Source organism: Gavia stellata, chromosome 10, assembly GCF_030936135.1.
Source record: "Gavia stellata isolate bGavSte3 chromosome 10, bGavSte3.hap2, whole genome shotgun sequence".
Taxonomy (NCBI): domain Eukaryota; kingdom Metazoa; phylum Chordata; class Aves; order Gaviiformes; family Gaviidae; genus Gavia; species Gavia stellata.
The window spans coordinates 29940020-29961691 of NC_082603.1; the positions used below are offsets into that span (position 1 = coordinate 29940020).

The window sequence follows — 21672 nt, forward strand, 5'->3', positions numbered from 1 at the left end:
GTGCTTCTAGACACTTCTGTAAGCATGCTCTCTCTGCATCTGTCAGAACCAGCCCATTGCTAAACTGGAGAACTAGCTGGTGGCTGGAGAGCATGGTTTGGTCATTAGACTGAAAGGGTTACATCATAAGCTACCTGTAAGTACTAGCAGCACATTGTCCGTAATAGAGCTCAACAAATCATATGTTGAACATTATTTTCTACATTAGTCAGAAGCCTGAAATGCGTAGGTTTACATTGCAACTCATTAACTCATAGTTTTGCATGGTTTTAAAGACTACAGAGGGATAATGGTTTTGCATATAATAATGAACCATGTGCATTTTTTGTCGAGTACCTCAAAACTGTAAGGTTAGTGAGGTGAAGACTTATGGTTTAGGGGGGAGATTTTATGACATGGATTATAAAAAGAATGTGTGTGGAGTAAAGAAGGCTAAATATAAAGCAATTGGTCTTTGACTAAGGGAATGTTTTTTGCATGGAGTAAGAAAGAAAATCAAATGAAAATGTTTAAAAACACTGAGGTCTGATGTGACATTTATAATGTGACTCTTTTACAAAGGAAATAGCATTTTCTTTACAGCCAGCTCATCACTGACCATTTGTCTGACTTCAGTTTTACTCCAGCAGTCTTTGAGATGATTAAAGCAGAACTGAAAAATACTTACTTCAATATGCTCATCAAATCAGAGGTGTTAGCCGATGAGTGTCAGTGGGGAAAGGCTTAATTTTAGGGTGGTGGCAGGAAAGAAAGCAATGATCTTTGTTCTTCCTATGTTGTCATAGCAGCGTAAAGTAGTGGCTTGAGGAGTTGCCTGTCTTTTTATCAGAAATTACCATGCAGTTCTTTGCATACAGTGAATGCCAGCACGATAATTATATGTGAGCACAATTTTCAAACTGCCAAATATTTTTGCTTTATACTAAGTACTAGAACTAACGACCAGGTGCCAAAGGCTGACATGAATTCATGTGTAAAAAGTTATCCTGTGTATTTTTTTCTTATAGTTGTTTGCATTTCTTCTGTCAGCAGCACCTGTGTGTAGGTACTTGGAGGCTAAAATGCCTGGTATAGAAGATTATCAAATCATCTGAATAAGTGTCAGCTGGGGTCATTCCCCTCCCAGAGTTCCAGCCCAGCTGCCCTTCACTTCTTTCTAATTGCCGTTGGTCTCAGAGCACTCACGTTTTACCCTCTTTCCTTAGCAGTCCCTCTCGTCCTCTCTGGAAGCAAACTTTAATTATACTTTGATTATAATTTAGACAGGTTTTGTTTATTTGCTTTCTTTTTTAAAATTTTGGTAGAGAAGAGGAGATACTTGAGGCCTGCTGCTGCAGAAGTAGGGGTAAGTAGACAAAACTGACACTGCGTAAGATCACTGTCAACTAGCAGAATTTCTGCTTGATTCCGAAAGGGTAGCTTACTGGGGTCAGAGCTTCTCTGTGGCCCAAAAGAACAAGAGGTACCTAGAATATTTTTCAACGGACCGAGGGAAACCACATTGCTAAGTCTCGTGAGTAAAGACAGTAACTAGTACTATATAAATATAATCTGACATCTTACTTGATATTCATTAGATCTGATGACATAAATATTCTGGTAGCACTGTGTGTTGATTTTTCTCAAAGGAGAAGATGTTAATCAAAATAATATATGGCTGTAGACTCCTGGTCTGCAGGAGCAGCTGCAGTTTACTCCTCTTTGGCCTTTTTCTTGTTATGAAGGTAGACTGTGCTCTAACAGGGAGGTATTAAATCAAAGCTCGGTGTATTCTGGAGCCTTCATAGCACTAGTAGTTATTGACACTAAAAATTATGTTGTCTTCATTAGGATTTTGGCTTGAATCGACTCACTGAAATTAAAAGGCTTCTGTATACCTGCAGATTAGAAGGTGCTGCTCCAGTATTTAGGATTAAATTGAGCTGTTTGTATAGGTAGCACAAACAGTGCGTAAGTCCCTTAGGAAAGAGGGAGGTAACTGTGCATCAAATAAATATCTAAATATATATGCTGTTATGTATCTGTGTTTTGGCTAAGATGTGAGCGGGTGTTTGACGCTTTGCTGTTTGTACTCCCTTCAGAAAGCTCCAGTTCACCCCTTGGCCCATCCCTGCCCTGTTCAGTTCCAGGTGCTGGATTTGCCAAACACACATCTGCTCTGTAAGGTGAAAACTCTCAACAAATCTAAAGCCAACTCTGAAGAGACAGTCTAAGGTACTAGAGATTTGCACATGGTTGTTCATATCACCTGTCGTAGTTTGCTGTGTGGTCACAATTTGAAGCACAGTCCATGCAGAACCAGCCTGCATAGTCACTGTGCAGGGAAAGTGAACTGAATGATAGTGATTTTGTAAGCACAGTTCCTGTGCTCAAGACTTACTAAAATCTTTGATGAAATTACAGCTTATATTATTTTGTGCATCGTTATTTTGGATATGTATTTTTTGCTTTTCCGTATGCCAGCCCCTGCAGTGTTGGTTTTTTGTCACCTCATCTTTCTTGCCAGTTGATGCTTTTTTTTCCCCTTCAGTTAATTCAAGATAGTCTTCCCACCCATGCAGTGGATCCCAAATAAAACCATTTGCTTTCTGCTTTGAAGGCACAAGGGGAAACCAGAAATTGTCGGCTTGTTGTTTTGAATGGTAACTTAACTGAGCATTTAATGCTGAAGTCCATCCAGGCTGGATTTGTTTGTTTGAGGCTGGGGTGAGGAGTTTAAGAGAATGTGTTCTTATGGGGGTGCCTGTGGTAAGTTTTGACTGTTCTTAACAAATCTTGAATGCTTATTAGTGTGTGTATAGGCTGTATTTACATACTATGCAATGCTTGGTACTTGGAAGAATAGCGGTTAATACTAAGATAGGTCATAACTCTGATGACATGTACCCTTGTTACAGCCTACTAGCACTTTTATGGTGTAAGTACCTGGGACTGTCCTGGTATGGTTCTTCAAACAATGCATTGTTTCAGTTAAGAATTAATAAATAAACATTTTTGTTATAAAATACAAGTGCTTGTGAAGGCTGATCCCCTGTTTTATCCTGTTGCAGGGACATAGATCTACCTGTGTTCATTTCTTCCTAAATCAGTGAGGACAGGGGAATGTGGGGGGGAAGTTTAGCGGGTTTGGTCCATTCTCCCTTGCTTTGACCAGGCTTGTCTGCAGGGTCTGAAACAGCGTGGGTATGGTCAAACGCCTGCTGCTGTGAACAGGAGTACATGTTGACTAAATTCAAGCTGTATTTCAGATGCACGTGGAGGAGTGCATTGTTTCGATTTCCTGCAAGCCAAGGAAACACTTGTGTGCGCTCACTGTGGGGAGCTATAGCTCCCATTCAGCTGTTTTTTTCCTGAAGAATCAGTGCTGTATACCTTGTTGCTATGGGAAACCATAATGGTAGCGAATCCCTGGAACAATGTAGCTGAAAGTCCAGAGTAATGTACTACAAACAAATGCAGCAGCATCACTAGATGCTTCTGTCACAGCTTCTTAATTTATCTAGGTCTACAGATGGCCCCGTGTCTTACCTTAGGTTGCTTGTAAGTCAGGCTTGGGGTGCACCCTTGTCCGTGTGTATTTGTATTACTTGGAGTCTGAATCTAGGCCCAGTGATCGTACTTTGGGCATCATCCCTTCTCTAATGTAATTGTTTTGGTGCCTTATATATTGAAGTTATACGAGCGTCTGTAAATGGATAACATGACCGAAGAAGAAACCAAAATGTTCTGTATTTGGTGGTTGTCCATGTAAGTTGTAATGTTTAAGACATCACTGTTCAATTGTAGTTATCTCCTGGGTGAAGAGTGATAGCTAAGGCAAAGGAACAACCTTAACCTCCATTTGGGATTGTGTGCCAAAGCCCTATGTTTTTGTCTCTTAGTCTGCAAGAGACAAAGTAGTTATTCGTGATCAGAGTCCATATTGATATTTCTTAATGGGTAGTTCTTAAATCACCAAAATTAAAAAAAAAAAAGGGAAGAAACAAAGAGGGGTGTAGTTTGGAGAATTTGTACCTCAGCACACTGGGATGGAGCTCACATGTACATAACCCCAAAAGGGCAAAAGGATTTGACATTTGGTCTTTCCTGCAAAAAGACCAGTGCTTATAAATGACGGTCGAGGCATCTCATACGGTTGAGAGAACGAACTTATTCTCGGAATGAACTTACTCAGCTAGCTGAACTATTTAAAATTTCTTGTTCTTACAATGCCTGTATTTATGGTACAGTGATACAGATCTTGGAAGCTCATGTTTATCTGTCAGTTTTGGAAATGAAAATAATTTTACACAGTTGTTCAAAATCTCTGCTGTGTATATTCAACCATGTTTTGTAATGTTGAGATTGCACAGACTGTCTTGTCTTCTTTATTTCTCTTAGTAAATAATGTTCTTTTTTTCTTAAGTCCATTGCCCTTAACATTTTGCTGTTCCCCTTTGCTCTGTTAAGATCCTAATATCGATAATAAAAAGGCTTGTGTGAACAACAAAACCTCCCAAAAGATCTATTTTGAAATTATTAACATTGTTTTTTTTAAAAAAAAAATTGTTTGTTAAGCACCATCAGTTTTAGTACCTGAGCGACTCTGCATGTGTCTTTTTGGGTGATGACGCTTCTGTTTTAAAGACTGCTACTACTACATAAATGAGTGTTGCAGTTTCACAGGACTGTCTTAAAGGAAGAGCAGAAGTTAAACATCCCAGCTGGAGTATCTTTCTCACTCAGCTCATAGGGGTTTGATTAACAATACTATGTGATCAGAGTGACTCTACTGAATATTGCCTTTTAAAAAAGGGATATTGGGTGTTTCTTGGAGAAAGGTGCTCCAAAAGAACCACAGGAGGCAGTCAAGAGGAACAGAAGGGCAGGCACAGGTGCAGAAGTGCTACTGTGACCTTAATAGCAGCCTAGAGATAAAGGCTTTTGGTCAGGTGTTGCCTGGAAGAGGTAAACTGTGGAGGTTTTCCTTCTGTAAATATTATGCAATAAAGGAAGGAAAGGTGTGTAATTGTCTGGTATGGCTCCCTGTGGAACCAGAGCTGCCTTTGAGGTCCGTGAACTGCTTTGTTCATACGGACAAGAAGTCTGTTAAGCTTCAGTTACTGTATTTTCTAAAAAAATTTCCATGTTCATTAAAAAAGAAAGAAAAGCAAATATGAGAAATTATTCATCTGATCATCAGGACTGTCATATTGGATCAGACTAGTTCCATTTACCCCATCTCCTGTCTGATAGTAGCTACTAATGGATACTTAGAAAAATAATTACACCCTAGTGCTTTCTCTGCACCATTAATGGTTTTATATATAGGTATTCTGCATCCTCTCAGTTGTGTCTTTCTGAGTTGAAGCTTTGTAAAATCTTCGTCAATTAGCCTTGTTGACCTTCTTGGTGTCTTTTCTACCTGCATTAGGCTTTTTTTAAGATGGGAAGATCAAGGTTGTATGCAAAACTAAAAATACATACTAGCCATGAGTTTCCTCTACAGCAACAGATTCTGTTAACCTCACCTGCTCCTTTGCAGGCTTCCAGCCTCTGATGTGTTTGAAAAAGTTTTTATTATTAACTTCTTCATGACTTGTATTGCCACTGATGCCTTTAGCATCAAAGTAATATGAAGTCAGTTTATGAGGTCAAGCTTTTAAATGTGGTACCCATTTCAGATGTTGTTCATAATACTGATGTAATGTAAATTTCCAATAATTTCGTGTCAGTTTTTCATTATTACAGGAAGTCTAAAAGTCAACTTAGCCTTTGTATGAAAATTCCTGGCATCAAAACTTAGACCTAAACAATACTTTCCAAGTATTATTTATCTTCTAAGCATTATTGCAAGGTGTTCTCTTTGCTTAGATCTTATTTAGATCTGTGCCTTATTAGCAAAATACATAGATTCAGGGATTTTTCTTGAACGTTTGGTCATAAGGCTTTCCGTTATCCTTTATGTGTAATGGCTTGAATTAAATGAATGTATGTGCTTTCAGCTAAGTCCCAATGGGGGAATATATGCATGAAAATAAATTACTACAGTTGGAACTAATGAATTCCTTGATTGGCAGACTCAGCAGATAAAATCCTGAATAGGGTAATGTGAAATGTCTTTGTTATTTGTCCTCAGTTGTACCTGGCCAAGAACTGCAGTACAACCTCTCCTCTTCTACCTGACTTTGCAGCCTGTAGGCAAGGACTGAAAAGCTGAACTGATGTGAAGACAAAAAAAAAAAAAAAGTAGTATCAGTTCATCCTCCTCTTTGCTGTAATCCTGTGTAAGCCGTCCATGTAACCAGGCTAGGGCCTATCGAAATATCAGGGAGATTTGCTTGTTGCGCTATCACAACTTTTAGCTCCCTGCTAAGATGGCTGCCTTATCATGACTGACACGATTACAATGGTTTCCTTAACAGTGTGGAGAACTTAGCAGGCAGCTGCGGCTAATCCCTTAAGAAAAATGTTCTCCCACTGAAGAACATAGTGAAATTTGAATGCTGCAAATAATTAGAAAAAGATTATTATTTTTTAAATCATGTTAATTTTTATTCTGCTTGTTGATACAGATACAAGTTAGCATTACTAACCACCTGTAAGAGCTAAGAACATAGCCTTAACCTAGTGCTTGTTGCTTTCTTCTGGTAGATGCTACCACTGTTGGTATGAGAAATCAAAGTTCAGTGTCCTGAGGCAGATGGCCTCACTTCTGCAGATGCCGTTGTGAGGTAATCTTTTGTGAAGCTAATCTTTTGTGTTACTGTGTCTGCTGCTGTGGTATCAAAAGCTGCAAGTTCATCTTTATCTGTGTAAAATTTGATTCTGTGAGACTTGCTTCTTGGGTGGGGAGTCTGTGCTCGTAGCCATACAAGTAAAATGAGGTGCGCTAGCTCAGTGCATCATCAGGAGGAAAAGAAAACAGCTGGGTAAACTATTTGCCCAGCACATTTAATCTAGCTGACACTAGCCAGTTCGGTCTCTGTCACTGCCTTGCAGAAAGTCAGCCCACCATTTTCTCTTACAGGGACTTCGGATTATTTACTGAAATGCACAGCTCTGCACATTTTTGTCCCGTGACAAGGATGACCAGCGTATGCCTTTCCTCCAGCTCATTGCAGCAGATTAGGGTTCAGCCTCACTCTTTATGTGTGAGAGCTCAGACGCTCCTGGCCCTGGCACAGACTTTGAGAGCTCTGCTTCGCCCCAGATTCACTGCATTTCACTGCATCGTGAAGCAACAGTCTTGGCTAGGACATGTGTGCTGCTGTTCCATGGGAATGATCATTTGCAAGTTGTTGCAGAAACACACAGCTGCAAAGCTGCAGCCCCAATTTTTGTCATCAGGACACCCTACAGCAACCCTCAAACTATAACTGAAAACAACTCCACTAAGCCGTCACCTGGGACTGTACCGATACCTTCATCCAGCAGTGTGCTGTTTCCAGGGCATCTCAGTCGGCGCAAACTCTTAGAAAGTGCTCCTGTTATGGCTGTTTGAACAGAGGGCACCCAGACCCGCAAAGTAGGAGTGAGGGAGTGTGTGAGTGTGGGTGTTTTGTTAATTAGCGTTCTGAGCTGGCCACTGAGCACCCAGCATGTTAATGTGCAACTGGACTATAGCTGGAATCTGAAAGGTGGGTTATGTATCCCACATCTAAATTCACTGTCTCTGTTGCTATCTTTCTCCCTTTGAATCCTTCCAGTGTTGAGGCTGTGCATTTAGGAGACAACTGAAATTGGCACTACTCTCTAAACTCCTGTACTGAAGCAGTGAAAAAGCTTGCAATGGACCATGGCTGTAGCACCCTTCTTGGAGGCAAGGATGTAAATTAGAAAGACAGATTTAAAACTTCGACAAAGTTAAAGGACTGATTTGATGGCGAGCAATCTCAGTGTGAGGAGATGAAGCATACATACTCCTGCAGAGGGCAGAAAGGTAACTGAGTTACATATGTTATATAAACACGAAAGGGATTTATAGGAGTACATGGAGTTGTACAGCACCTTAATGAAAGTAGCACAGTATTAGTACAGATTATCTCATACTGTACAGTTACTATGTATAAAAAGTGAAACAAGAAAAATAGAATTTTATTGCTAATACAGCATAGAATCAAAAAAAGGGGGGGGGGGGTGAGAAAGAGAGCTGTTTTAACAGGCATACCTCAATGCCCCAGATAAATTTGGGACTTGCGTGTGAGGCTCTTTCCCTTTTTTTCATTTGTGCTGTCCTCTCTATTTAGACTTGGAGAGGTATTTTTTTCTTTTTTTTGTCAGTTTTTCTATTTGCTACCATATTACTCTGCTAAAATAATTAACTGAAATGGAGAAATACTTTAACTGAAAATAGGTTTTTCTTACTTTAAACAGAAAACTAACCCATCAGTATTACCAGTACAGAAGTCCATACTAGTTTGGTAATAACTACTGTGTCTGAAAAGTGTTAGCTCCTTGTCAGCATTCCTTTAGGGAGGAAAAATGACTGCAAGTTACTTTTAATAAATACACTGCTTCCAAAGGTTTATAACAACACAAGACAGTGAAAGGTTGTATTGTTTTCAGAGCTCTGGTTTCTAATGCTTCTTTGAGGACATCCTGCAAATTACCTGGGGTGGGAAAGAGAATGGTCATTTGATGCATGGTTTGGTTGCCTTGGTTTTCAGGAGGTACATATCAATAGATATGGGTATTTATCAGCCAGGGGAATAAAGTAGCTGTAACTTAAAATTCAAGTTAAGTTATGCAGTAGATTTCCCACAAAAACAGACCAAAGGGGAGATACAGCAATAACTAAAAGGAGAAAAATCTTTTAAGCATTTGACGGCATGCTCAAGCTTCTCTGCGCAGGGAAATGTCGTACGTAAGTTCATATAGGACCCAAACCGCCCATCCATTTCAGAAAATGCCTCCAGTCATCCCTCCTTGTTCACAGTATCCTTGTTTCTTATCTAGCATTTCATTTTTATAAGAGAAGGGGAAGAGAGAGCAAGCTAACTGCACATTTAGTTCCAACTCACTTGTGTCTCCACCTAAAGCTATCATTGTACTCTAGTAGCGTGGATCTCATTTTGGCTTTATTTCTGTGGAAGAGAGTGTATGTGTGTTGTGTGGTTTGTTTTTTTTCTTTTAAAGTTAAGACTGTCTGTTGTGATTCCAAGAATAGCAGTATTCCTGTCTTTTTTTTCAGGACCACAAAGGAGTGCGTATTTGGCTGTAACAAGTTTTTCAGCTTCAGTAGATATGGTTTACCAAAAGCTCTACGAAGAAACGGAGTGGTTGGCAACTAGCCCTTCAGCAGTCTAACATGTAATAGTTTGGGTTAAAAACAACACCAGTTTTGTTGTATGCACCATTTTGAGATGTTTTCTCACAGTGGGGGAGGGCTAGTGTACTCATACCACTGGAATTTTTACTCACTTATTTAGTTACATCACTGATACAATTGTTCAGCTCAAGGAAATAATGAACCCGGTACTGTTTTCCATGTGATTTGAAGATGACCAAAATCAAAGTGGCAGAGAAAGATAACAAAGAACAAAGTGGTCTCTTCATTTACGTATAGAATAGGAACTGTTTTCAGGGTTGCTATTGTGAAGCTGCAGCTACTGCAGATAGAGAGCGAAACTATACGGAGAACAGCTGAACTACACAACAGCGTTCCCAAGTCCCACTTTGGGTTTGGACAATTAAAGAGTTAAGGAAAACTCAGAGCAAAACATGATACAGGCCCAGGTCTAGGACAGCATTTTAGGCACTATAAAGTAATTAGTTCAGTAGTCCCAGATAAAAAAATTTAATCTTTCTATAGAAACAGTGCACTGTTTTACAAATGTGTTCATTTGGTTTTCAGTAATCGGTACTGATGTAAGTATAGCCAAGTGTTACACGGAGCAGATCCCTCCCCCGCCCTTCCCTGGTCCTCCTGTCTGTAACATAACTGAAACACAAAAGGCACCAAGCAAGAACAAACTTACTCTAACAGAACTTCAATATGACAAGACAGAGATCAGAAATGATTACAGTGTTAAATATCATCCTAACAATCTGAACCATTATTTAAAATAATTAATTTCTTAAAAAACAAATTTGGTGTTTGACTTTTCAGTAGTTATAAATCTGTAAAGGTTGAAATCAACACTGCACATTGAATTCATTTACAATGGTTTGAAAAAAACTGCAGCCTTTTATACATCGTTTATACAGGTTTGTTTTTGTGTACTGTTCTTAAAAAAGTATCAAAACTGTAGATCTTTCAAATATATTTACATTCGTCTGTTAGTTACAGTGTTACCACATACAGCCTTTTCTCAGTTTTTTTCTTCATGCACACAGTGCATGGATTCGTAGAAACAGAGCTTCATACCTTAAAACAATAATTGGAAATCTCAATCATTTTTTCACTGCCTTAAAAATCTAGAATTTGAAGAGAAGGATGCTTGATTATTTATGTATTGTCTATGCAGGCCAAGAAGTGTTCTGAGAGTACATATTATGTTTGTAATGCATACATGGTCTTTAGACACTTCTTCCTTTTCTTAGTCAAGAATCAACTTCCAGCTCGCATTACACTGTGAATTTATTCTAAAAGAAAGAAAAACAAAAGGAAAAAACCTCCAAACCTATTGAGGTTGAGTTTCTGCTACTCACTTGAATACAAAAGCTTGGACTGACGTAAGAACACTAGGAATATTTCTCTAGGTTTTGGTACAGTTCAGGGAGGTGCCAGTCCATTATGCAGTGGTAGGTAAGTGTACTCACTCCCCACAGAATTCCCTGGGAATCTTGCAGAACAAGATGAGAAATCAGTGTGAGCAGGGGAGAAGGGCAAGGAGGGAAGGAATTAACTTTTGGTAGTGTTGGGGTTTTTTTTCCTGATGAGCCAGGGGAGAGTGCTCACTTTGAAGTACAGGCTAGGAAGTATATGGCTAAATCTTTGTCTCTACTCATTGTAAGCTAATTCAGAGGTGCAAGATTCCCAGTGGGGAAAAGCATTTAGATTTACATTTCGAAACAAACAAACAAAAAACCTAAATAAAATTTGTACCAAGATGTAAAAAGCAACAATACAAAACAAAAAAATGGGGCAGCGTAGGAGTTTCTCCTGACCGAAATAGTGTAAGCAATAGCTCTTCAGTTAAAAGCACTGCAGGTGAATCTTTCTGGACAGACTCACAAGCCCGTTTGGAAAACAGGAGCTGTTTCTTACGGGAGTGCTTCATGTGTCAGCTACCCTTACCGTCCAGCTCTTTCTTACTTAGTGTCTTCAGATTTCAAAGCAAACTTCTCAGACATCCTGTAAAAATTCAATTATCCCTAATTTTCATAAACATAGGCTAGTTAGTTTTAAAATATATGTGTATATTTTTATATATATGTATATATTTATATGCCTATATATCTATCTAGTCTAGATAGATATATACACAGATAATCTATGCACAGCAAGCCAAACATACAAAAAATAAATACTCTCACCCCTCTACTATATTTACAGAACAGATCTTATAATCCAGATTTTGTTAATAAATATTTCTAAACTGCCTGTACAGAATTTGTTTTACTTATGTTGATGGATAGCCACAAAGCATATTCAACATATTTACAAAATATCTATAAATATAGTCTTAAAATAAAGCAGTAGCTACTGAACCTTCAGCCTGGCTGGTTATGTACATTGAGTTAGTAGCTCAGCTGTCGCTTATTCACTATCACAAATGGGTAGTGCAACGAGTTAAAATGTGTATAAAAGATTATACATACAAAACTCTCACATCCTTTGGATGTTTGCAGTTCATTATAACTTTGTGGTTACCCTCCTGCAACATAAATAACGATTAAAAAGAAGATGCAGGTTCTGTGATCCGAAGCAAATTTGTTCAGTGTGTTGGAGCAGCAACTTCATCCTTATGGCAACCCGTCATCTTCTAAGCTTAATGCTACACGCTGTGAAGGAAGAAAAACACTCTTGAGGAGAAAGTTTGTGACTTGTGAATTTTGATGCATTAGAACCAAATTCTGATACTGTTGCTAACTTGTATTTCCTGTTAAAGATCTCATTGTTGTCCCTAGTGTAATGGTGACAGAAATCTGTTTTTGATCTGATTCTCTTCCCCAAATGGGGTCGCTCACTCAAGTGTTACTAAAGAGGTTGGAAAGTTTACTTCACTCATGTATTACATGGATGAAGTTCCTTGTATGGGATGACACCTTCTCTAGTGTGATCTTTAGCAGGATCTTCAGATAATATAGGGCATTACCTCTGTGCCTGCCTGCCTATGGAAGCTATATTGTCTTACACTCACTATTGCAGAACTTCATGCTCTCTTCTAAAAATACAAAGCAGCTGCCAGGGCTGCTGCTTGGAAGGAGGCTCCTTTACAGACCAACCGCCATGCAGAATGGGTTCTCTTCTGCATACACAGGACTTGCTATCAAAATGAGTGTTTGCTTTTTGTAAAGCTTAATCTTGCCAAGGCAAATTTCCTTAACTTCTTGCAGAACCTCATTCACTCCTCCCTGTGAGGAATCTGGCTCTTCCTTACACTGCTATATTATACAGAAAATATTCTCCCTGGCTTGTAGAGAAACTCAAGTTATCCTTAAGACAAGTTTAGACACTTGGTAGCAGTCTAAGCACAGCAACATGGAATCCAGTAGAGGATAAATAATCAGCTGTCACATACTGAGCTCATGAGATAGCTAGCTTTACACTTGCTAGCTTACTAGGTGTCATCGATTAGGACAATTATTCTTCATTTGAACAGAGTATCTTATATAGACCACTACATTCTAACACAACTGCACGAGCTGCCTAGAAGTTGAGGCTTCTGCCTATTCAATTATTATTGAAGAAGTTCTGTTTTTTGTCATTATATGGCAAATAACCAACGCTGTAATTGGCTGGAGATAATTCTGTATCAAAACTCTCAACAAAATTAATTTTCTCTGTCAGCACTTTCCTCAGATACTTACTGCTGGGTAGACATGTCCAATTTGGGCAGTCCGCCCGATGTGGATTTCATCTTCATCTTCCTCTTCTGTTGTCTTCCTGTACACTGGATTATCAAAATTCATGCTTTTTGTATTCTTCCGTTTCCAGTTTCTCCAGATGAGGTATCCCCCCATACACAGCAAGCCAATGACCACTGAGGGAAGGGGAAAGAAAGGGCTGTTAGCCAGTTTCGTGGGGAGGGCATGAATTTGCTGGCATGTTCCCATGTAGGTATCCATCCTTGTACAATTTTCTTGAAGCCAGACTACTTTTCCCCATTTCAACAGTTCCTGTACTCTTTCCCACCCCAACCTTGAAAGTCAGAAGAGTGTCTTTATACTAACATTTTGGTATGATCTCCTTCAAAGGTTAAATCAGCTTACCGACAGGAATGACAATTCCAATAACAGCTGCTGTCACAGTTGAATCAAAGCCTTGGTCATTATTTGCATCTGTAATTACAGAAGTTGTTCTCATCATTTAAGTCATTTGCTGGTTTTAAAGCCACATCTAAAGAATGTTTTATGTTAGTAACCATGTTGTTCTGCCCATCAGAAAGCTTTTGTAATCAAAGAGTTTATGAGAAGTTTTGTAATAAAATTATTATGGAGAAGATAAAAAACACGTACAGAGAAATCTGGGCTAAGCTGAGCTATTTCTTCTCAGGAAGGATAAAGAGCCTGGCCATGAAGTGCTACTGCCTTCACAGGATTGCAAACTACCCACCAGGAGAGTGTGGCCAGTTGAGGGAAGTATCAGATAGAGAAGCTCTAACCAGAAATGAGTAAGTGACTGTACTTGTGCCTCTAATTTTCAAGCACAAAAACAGAGGCCAGTTTTAAAAAACGTGACATTTAATGGAAATTCCATGCATGGATCAGGGGATGGTGAACAGTGCTCTTGAAAATCCACAGTAGAACACTTTCTAGTACTGACACAACTAATGATTTATTGAGCTGTCAGAAGAAGAATGTAGTTCAAAGCCATCTGCACGGCTTTTATTTTTAATTAGTTTTTTTTTTTATTTACAGCTAAGGAGTTAGCCTACACATATATCACTCATTGCTGCAGTCTGCCTCAGCATGCAAGAATGACCCCAAAACTCATATTGTACTTAGAAGAGAAAAAAACAATTACAGGGAAAAATAATAATATACCTTTCAAGTTACATACTTAAAATTGTTTGCTCTGAGCTCTTACAATAGGCGATCAGCACAGAATATTTTTGCTAAAATATCAGACATTGAGAGAGGGGGAACTAGCTGTAGTTTGTCTTTTGATACACCAATTCATGGAACTTAAACGGCAATTCACGCTTTTATATACTTCCCTGTGGCAGGTAACAGGGAAGTATTATACAGTTATTTACTTAATAATAAGCCAGACTATTTCAAACGTGGACAATTAAAGTACCTTGCTTCCATGGCTTATTAAAAAGTTAATTATTGCACTTGAAAGACTTTTGCACAAATAACTTAGAAGAATAAATTTTAGAAATTGGATTCTGCTTTCCCATATGCAGTAGAGAGTGCACTGCATCACTATTACTACAAACAGGCACCCCAGTCAAACAGAGATGGTTTATTTTTGCTTTCCAGATGCAATGGAAACTACCTATTCTGCTCAGTGAAACATTTAGGGAAAAAAACCCCATTTTCTTGTTTTTAAAGCAATCTAGATCTGTTTGAGGTCCTGAATGACAGTCGTGTAGAGTAAAGTCTTCCCTCTGGATTAGAATGTTTTTTGGAAAAGCAGTTCAGCTTTTCTGCTTTGCCTTGGCAGCACAATCTAGAGGGATTATCTGTTACCCCTGAGATGGTAGGTTGGTGTTTCATTACTCACTCATGTGGGGTGAACTTGAGGAAAGCCTTTTAGTGCTCTCCATTGGGATACTTTTCCAACATGTAATGCAAAACTTCAAACATATGTCATGGATCAGGCCACGTTAACATGCAGAGCACAGCCACACAAAACAGATGCAGCTTGTCTTGGGCTGTACAATCCCAAAAACCCAGCAGGGCTAAAGCTGGACAGGAGGCACTTTTCACCCACAACTTGGGCTGGATCCCATTAATAATTAAACAATTGAAATAGGTGAAGCGCCTGTAGAATCATCCATGTTATGGTACGCAGCACTACAAACAGCACTGAAGCTGGGATTAACTAGTATTAGGCACAAGGCAAGGACTAGTATGAACTCTCAGGGCCTCATCTGTAGAGTCAGCTTTATGTGTATTGGATGAAAATCTGACGTAAGTTCCTTAACATCCTGAGTGGCTGGAATCGCATCAGCCATCGTAACAGAGGTGTCTGCAGAAAGAGCACCTGATTTCTCCTGCTATGCAACAGGATGTGCCTGCATCTAACCTGCTTACAACTCAAAAACAACTCTGTTTTTGTCATATGGTGTATATAGAAAAAGAAAAGAGGAATCTCATTCTCTTACAGTGCTGTGATAAATTGCTGTTTCCAGTGGTCATCTCAGAATCTATAAGGATGGATGTGGTGGAAGGTAAATGAAAACCTGGGGTGGTAATCGTAGCTTCTGATACAGCTTTGGGGACGACTTCAGTGGTGTTATTGGCACTGCCAATTACGGTTGTGATGGTTGTGGTACCGGCAGTACGGGATGCTGCGGTTGTAGAAACCAGTACAGTAGTTGAAGTAGTTGGAAGCTCTGAAAAGCAAGAGCAAACATGAAATTTGGTAAAAGTGAGTACACAAAGCAAATCACAAATGGTGATATAAATCTGGGGAGGATTGTTATGTTTACTGATTAGAAGCAGAAAACAAATTCCAGTTCTATTTACCAGGTAGTCAGACTAGCCTAAAGCTACAGAAATTATTCCCTGAAGTCAAGCTCTATTTATTAATAGTAATAAAGCACTCTGGATGGAAGGTAGTTAAGAAGTTCAAAAACTTGGGGTTTTTTTCAGTACCTCAGAAGATACTGAATTTATACCAGGCACTACTTGCATGTTAGGGAAAACTACATTGAAACCACCCGTCTCTTCAGGATATTATCAGCAATGACTGTGGCCTCTCCAGATCCAGTATCTACAGGCCAATAACGTGTCAAATTTTAATGATTTATTGACCATTCACACTTTTAGTGCTGGGCCTTATCCCTTTTTTCCTCTTCCTGCTGTATCTTTTTCTGTATCTATTTCAGAAATAAGCAGGTTTTCAATAAAGGACACCACAATGCTGTGTTCAGAAGGCAGCAAGTATGTGGAATAAAAAGCTAGTGTTTGTGTTCCACCATCAGGAAACACATTCACTCTAAGTATGATTTTGTTGGAATAGCAAAACAGCAACTTGTTTGTATTTACCTTTGTAGCATTTTTTCATGTCAGGACCCAGCCACATATTGTCAGGACAGGCACATGTATACTTGGGAGAATGGGGAGAGATCTGAGGTGCAGGAAGACACAAATACTCGCAGCCTCCATTTGGTTGGGGGCTGAGCTCACAGGCGTCTGGAGCTGTTCAAGGATGGAAGAAAAGACAAGTTGTTTTTCTAATTATTTATTTCCTGTTCTTGGCAAAGAAATACCAGGTCCTCTAAGATGACTCTCTTCCACTCCCTACATCAATTAATCGGGCTGCTTAAACATCTTTACAGTTTGGAGTGAAACCTTACAGACTACTATAAAAACTGCCTAATATATGATGAATGGCAAGCATCAGAGTGACGAGAGTAACTCACTGTTATCAGAGATGCTAATTAAACATGTATTAACAAATTGCAGACTTTTCAATAAATGCTGTTGCTGAATTAATTAGGCAGAAACTTCAAACATTAGGCATTGATTTCACATTATTACCTGTGCTTTCTCTCTCATCAAGAACCATCAGGAAGCATTTCATTTACTAACTAAATAAACCTGATTTAGGACCATGATACACCAAGGACATGTCTTACCTTTGGGCTGCTTTAATTCATGAAATACCACGATGTCATGAGGATTATTGAGATTTTCTGCCAAAATGGAGATGTCCAAGCCATTCAGCCTGTTTGCGCTGAAGATTGCTTCATTCTCCAGGTCAGTCCAGAACACTCTGTCCTGCAGGAAATGCATGGGATTTCTGACCTGGCCCTGCTCAAAACTAACTCAAGTTGGATTAAACTCTTGTAATCACAAAGTCAATGCACTGTGTTCCTACCTTGGGGCACCTTCGGTTCATGCTACTTCTATCTGCAGCTTTTTTCTTTTTTTTTTTGGACACTGTCATTTCTAATGTTTAAAAGCACAGCAATCCTACATGTTTATAAAGTGCTTACTAATTCTGAGTAGCTGTGAGACTGAGACAAGGGAGCAGGAATTTGGTTAAGTACAGAAGAGTTGTATCCATTCTGTTTCTGAACCATTTTTTTTGAAGACAGGGTGGATCATGAGCAGAACCAAAGGGCCATACTAGAAACTTTTGTTATCTCTGCTGATTTTTTTTCATTTCCAAAGACAAGACCTGCATTAAGCAGGTATCTATGAAGAGGACAGTGCCTACAGCACACCTGGAAGATGAGTATCTATTTCTCTTTTTATTAATATCTTTTGCACGGCATACTATGATTGAAGATACAAAATAACTGGTCAAGGAAGTACACAGAAATTGCAGTTATCAAACAGCATTTAGTTGCTTGGTCACCTACGTATGCTGCTGCTGCTAAAACCCACATACATTTCAGTAAGGAAAATCACACTGCTGGAGAACAAGGGCAAATTATCAAAAGCAAAAGGGTTGCCTGTTATTCTAACCAGCCATTCAGATGAGGAAGGGTGTACAGAGGTTAAACAACCCAAGAGATCCTTCCGAACATTGCTGATGAGGATAAAACTAAAGAGCAGCAATGTCTTGGGGAAACCTATGCCCAAGTTAGATGCCTAGATATCACACACATTGCATGGGAGGAATAAGGGGTTTAAGGAAGAGTGTTTTGCTGAGTCAAAAGCCAACCTAGTTAAGTGAAATGAAAAGAAAAGAAAGGAGGCTGTGACACACACCTTGACAGGGAGCCAACCAGACACCCTTCTCTGCTGTAGCTTACCTACAGTGAGGTGCCAAAGTTGAAGTTTATGTTCCCGTAACAAATTAAATAATCACAGAAAGGAGCTTAGCTACGAGAGAGAAGATTTCACTGCCCGAGGCTAGTGATACTTGGCAGTCCTCTACCAGGGGAAGAAGAGCTGGAGTGTCTCTCTGCTTCCACCTGGGCAAAGCAGGGATTTCAATTATGTCTTCCATACCCCTGGAGTACTCCTGAGATAGGATGGGGAACACAGAGTTTTGAACGCATGCTTAGCATGAGGTACAAACTGCAAGGAAGCCATTAGCCCTGGGCCCTGCCACTGGGTAGCTGTGTATAAACTAATGGCAGAAACGTGGATGCCCATTTATGTAGTAATTTCTGCAGATCTCACCAGGTCTTAGTTCTTCCTCGATGACATTTGAGGATCTGAACGGTACTATTTGATTAATTACTGCACTGCTCTTAGTAAGGCTACAGTGTGACACTAAACAGCACAACAGTACCGAATCTACAAGACTAACAGGGTTTTCAATGGAACATACTCAAGTAGGAGTTGGAAGCCTAACGCCTTTGTGAAAATAGGCTTATGTCTTTGTAGGATCACAGCTATATTTTTTTTGGACAGGAAGATTCTCTGATGTGTGGCAGGGTTTATGTGTCATAACTGGAGAAGTTTAGCCTGAAAGAGAATTATCCGAGCCTTTCAGAACTAGGTGAATGAGCACCTTTTTGATGCCAAGTCCCCAACCTCAGCAATGCACTGGTGCACAGTGACTGCAGGGGGAGCCCTGCGAGTGCCTTGCTGGCACAAATACTCCCAGCTGAAGCCTTGAGACTCCTGAGACAGATGAAAACGTTTCTGAGGATACTTCTGCAGATGCTGGGATGGACAAGAGAAACAACTAGCAAACACAGCAAAATTTAAGGGGCCATCCTCCTCTGAGGGTTCTGTTGGCACCAGAAAATACAACACTGGTATGCAAAGATGGTGTGAAACAAAGCTGCTGAGAGCAGCCGAGTACTCCACTGCAGGCTGAGAGGTTGCTCTGAGCCCATGTAGGTCCCCTCAAAGTCTGAGTTTCAAAAGATGAGAGATGCATTGCAGTGTCACTCAGTGAATGGTTGTCCCACCTGCTCATCATAGTAAGTGGCTTCTCCCTTCCCTTGCTAATAGTTTTGGCCTCTGTATGGACAGTTGTCTCAATTCAAATCACGGAAAACTCATTACCCATTTTCCAGTTGTGTGGGAGGTGTTACGCTGGGCACCACCTGCTCCTCATGGATGCACTGGTACTACATTAGGTAAAAGCACGAGACAGTGCATTGCTCCTGATTAAGGGCTTCAGAAAACAATTTTCCCTGCTGAACCCACACCAGGTTAATCGGTTTCTATAGCAGCAAACGCCCTCGCTGAGCTTTCTGTGCTATGCAAAAGGCAGAGCTTTTAATCAAGAAGAGCTTTGAGACCTCTTGCAGTCTCCAGTCTGTTCTGCATCCGTTTTTGACTCTTACCTCAAACACTGCTAATCCGAAAGGATGGCTCAGATCATCAACAGACGAGATCAGAACTTTTCTGTTGCTGCCATTGAAATCAATGCAGGACAGTGAATGCAATTTGGAGTCTACCCAGTAGAGACGCTGATTCAGCAAATCTGAGAAGTGAAACACAATGGAAGCAAAATTACACACAGCTCCTGCAACTCTTTTTCTCTTGCCCAGCATGTTTTTCCTGCTGGCAGCATGACTAATCTCTTTATTATTGGGCCTTTTTTTTTTTAACACTAGTTCCAATTTTGAATCAGTGCCCAGATATGCTGGGATAAGACCCTATAAATAAGATTAAAAAGGAGGAACATTCTGGTGTGTGTGTGTAGGGAATGCCTTACTGACAGCTTTGTACAATGAGGTTCTTTTGTTACCAGGAGGAGCAGGCCAGCAGCAGTTTGGGCTTCCCAGAGTCACTCCATCAGTGCCTGAGCGAGAAGATTCATCCCTCTCAAGGCTATTCAGTCCTTGGCCTCTTGCTGGAGAACAACAACTGTGATTCAAATTAAACACCTCTCTGAAGGACCTGTGCGATTTACACATTTTCAGTGAAGAAGAATCCTCGGTCCAGAAACCCTTCTTGTGCTGCAGGCTGGGGGAACACTGGTGGTGGGGACACTCCTACCACAACGAGCCAGGTTTTGGGGAGAGTGCAGGTTAAGAGTGGGAGGGAAGGATCCACATGTTATTTAGAATGCTAAGCACTGAATTTCTCTTACTGGAACAAATTCACTCATTTTGGATGAGATTCACTGAACAGAATGCAAGCGGATGAATGCCAACACAAAAACAAGTTCTGTAATTAAACAAGTCAAGAAATTAATTTCTTAATTACTAAAGGATAACATTATTTGTTCACAGCAGTAGCACTTCAACACTATGCAATGGCAGCAGCATTTTCTCCTACATCCTTGTCACGGCCAGGTTTTTCAAATATAAAACCAAGCAAAGAACCTCACATCTGCATGGTGTTAAACACATGCGGCTGTAACGCCACAGGAGGTTGTCCCTCGCTGCCCCATGAGGGCAGGAAACCTCCTTTCCACTCCTGCAATTTCGTGTGGCAGTGAGAATGACCACAGCCCTCTGTGAGCCAGCAGGATGCAGGATATGAGCCATCTTGCTGCCCCCCACCCAGAGTGGCTGGGCAGGCATGTCGATGGGGAATGGGCTCTGCAGGCTGTGTCTCTTTCCTTGATGTACCATGCATTTATCAGTCCAATGAAGTATCTTGACACTGCTTCTGAGACAGGTCCAGGTCCAGAGGCACTAGCACCAAGGCCTCTGATGCTTCCTGGACTTCCAAAGGCTTGTTGCAGCTCTGCATCCTCCCCCCAGGTTTCCCTTTGCCTTAAGGCACACCTAAAAGCAACTCAAAGCTCCTGCAGCATGAGGTTCTGACTGTGGCAAGACTTACTGCCTATGCTTGTTACTGAATTAAAATCACTCATGTTGGTGAGCAGTAAGTGACAGAGTATTTCCAGGATTTTTATGTGCAGGTGCCTTTGCACATTTACTATTTTGTTTTCCTATTTAACAATAAAAATAAATTTACATCGGCCACAGTGGATGCTGTAGCTCTAGCGTGGGCACTTACCAAGTGTGATGCCATTTGGCCACTCAATGTTGTCAGTCACCAGCACTTGTCGCCCCACGCCATTCAGGCCAGCTTTCTCGATTTTAGCTTTGTCTCCCCAGTCAGACCAGTACATGAACCTGAAAGAGACAGATGCAAGAAAACAGTATATTGGACTCTAGCGTAAGAAATCTGTACTACTAATCGGAGTAGGAGGTGCACTGTTCTCTCCTTATTATAGAAAAGCCCCTCAGCCACTTCAGTTAATTCTGATACGCACATAGTGGAGCCACATACTGTCCCACAGAGTATTCTGCCACAAAACTTGTACCAGAATGCAAAAGCTCACCTTAGTAACCACATGCAAACTATCTCCTGGTGTGTCTGCTAGGTATGTGGACTTCACTTACCCAAGTAGCCCATACACATCTCAGACAGACTACTTCATTTCCCAGCACAACCTATGTGCCTGGACCAGCTCAGGCCCATCGAACACATGACCTGACCATTATTATCAGAACTTTCTTTAACAGCAGTGGCTTT

At 40.3% G+C, this 21672-nt stretch overlaps 1 protein-coding gene across 1 annotated transcript in view; it reads right to left on the reverse strand.

Annotated features, from left to right (window-relative positions):
* Positions 1–11889: 11889 nt before the first annotated feature.
* LRP8 (LDL receptor related protein 8) overlaps positions 11890–21672 on the reverse strand; it is a 197408-nt gene continuing 187625 nt past the window's right edge. The window contains exons 11-18 of the mRNA XM_059821665.1: positions 21151–21269; positions 19521–19660; positions 16902–17043; positions 16309–16461; positions 15423–15653; positions 13360–13428; positions 12958–13130; positions 11890–11928 (exon numbers count right to left, since the gene is read on the reverse strand). Coding sequence (XP_059677648.1) covers positions 11890–11928; positions 12958–13130; positions 13360–13428; positions 15423–15653; positions 16309–16461; positions 16902–17043; positions 19521–19660; positions 21151–21269 — 1066 coding nt within the window. The remainder of the gene's footprint in view (positions 11929–12957; positions 13131–13359; positions 13429–15422; positions 15654–16308; positions 16462–16901; positions 17044–19520; positions 19661–21150; positions 21270–21672) is intronic.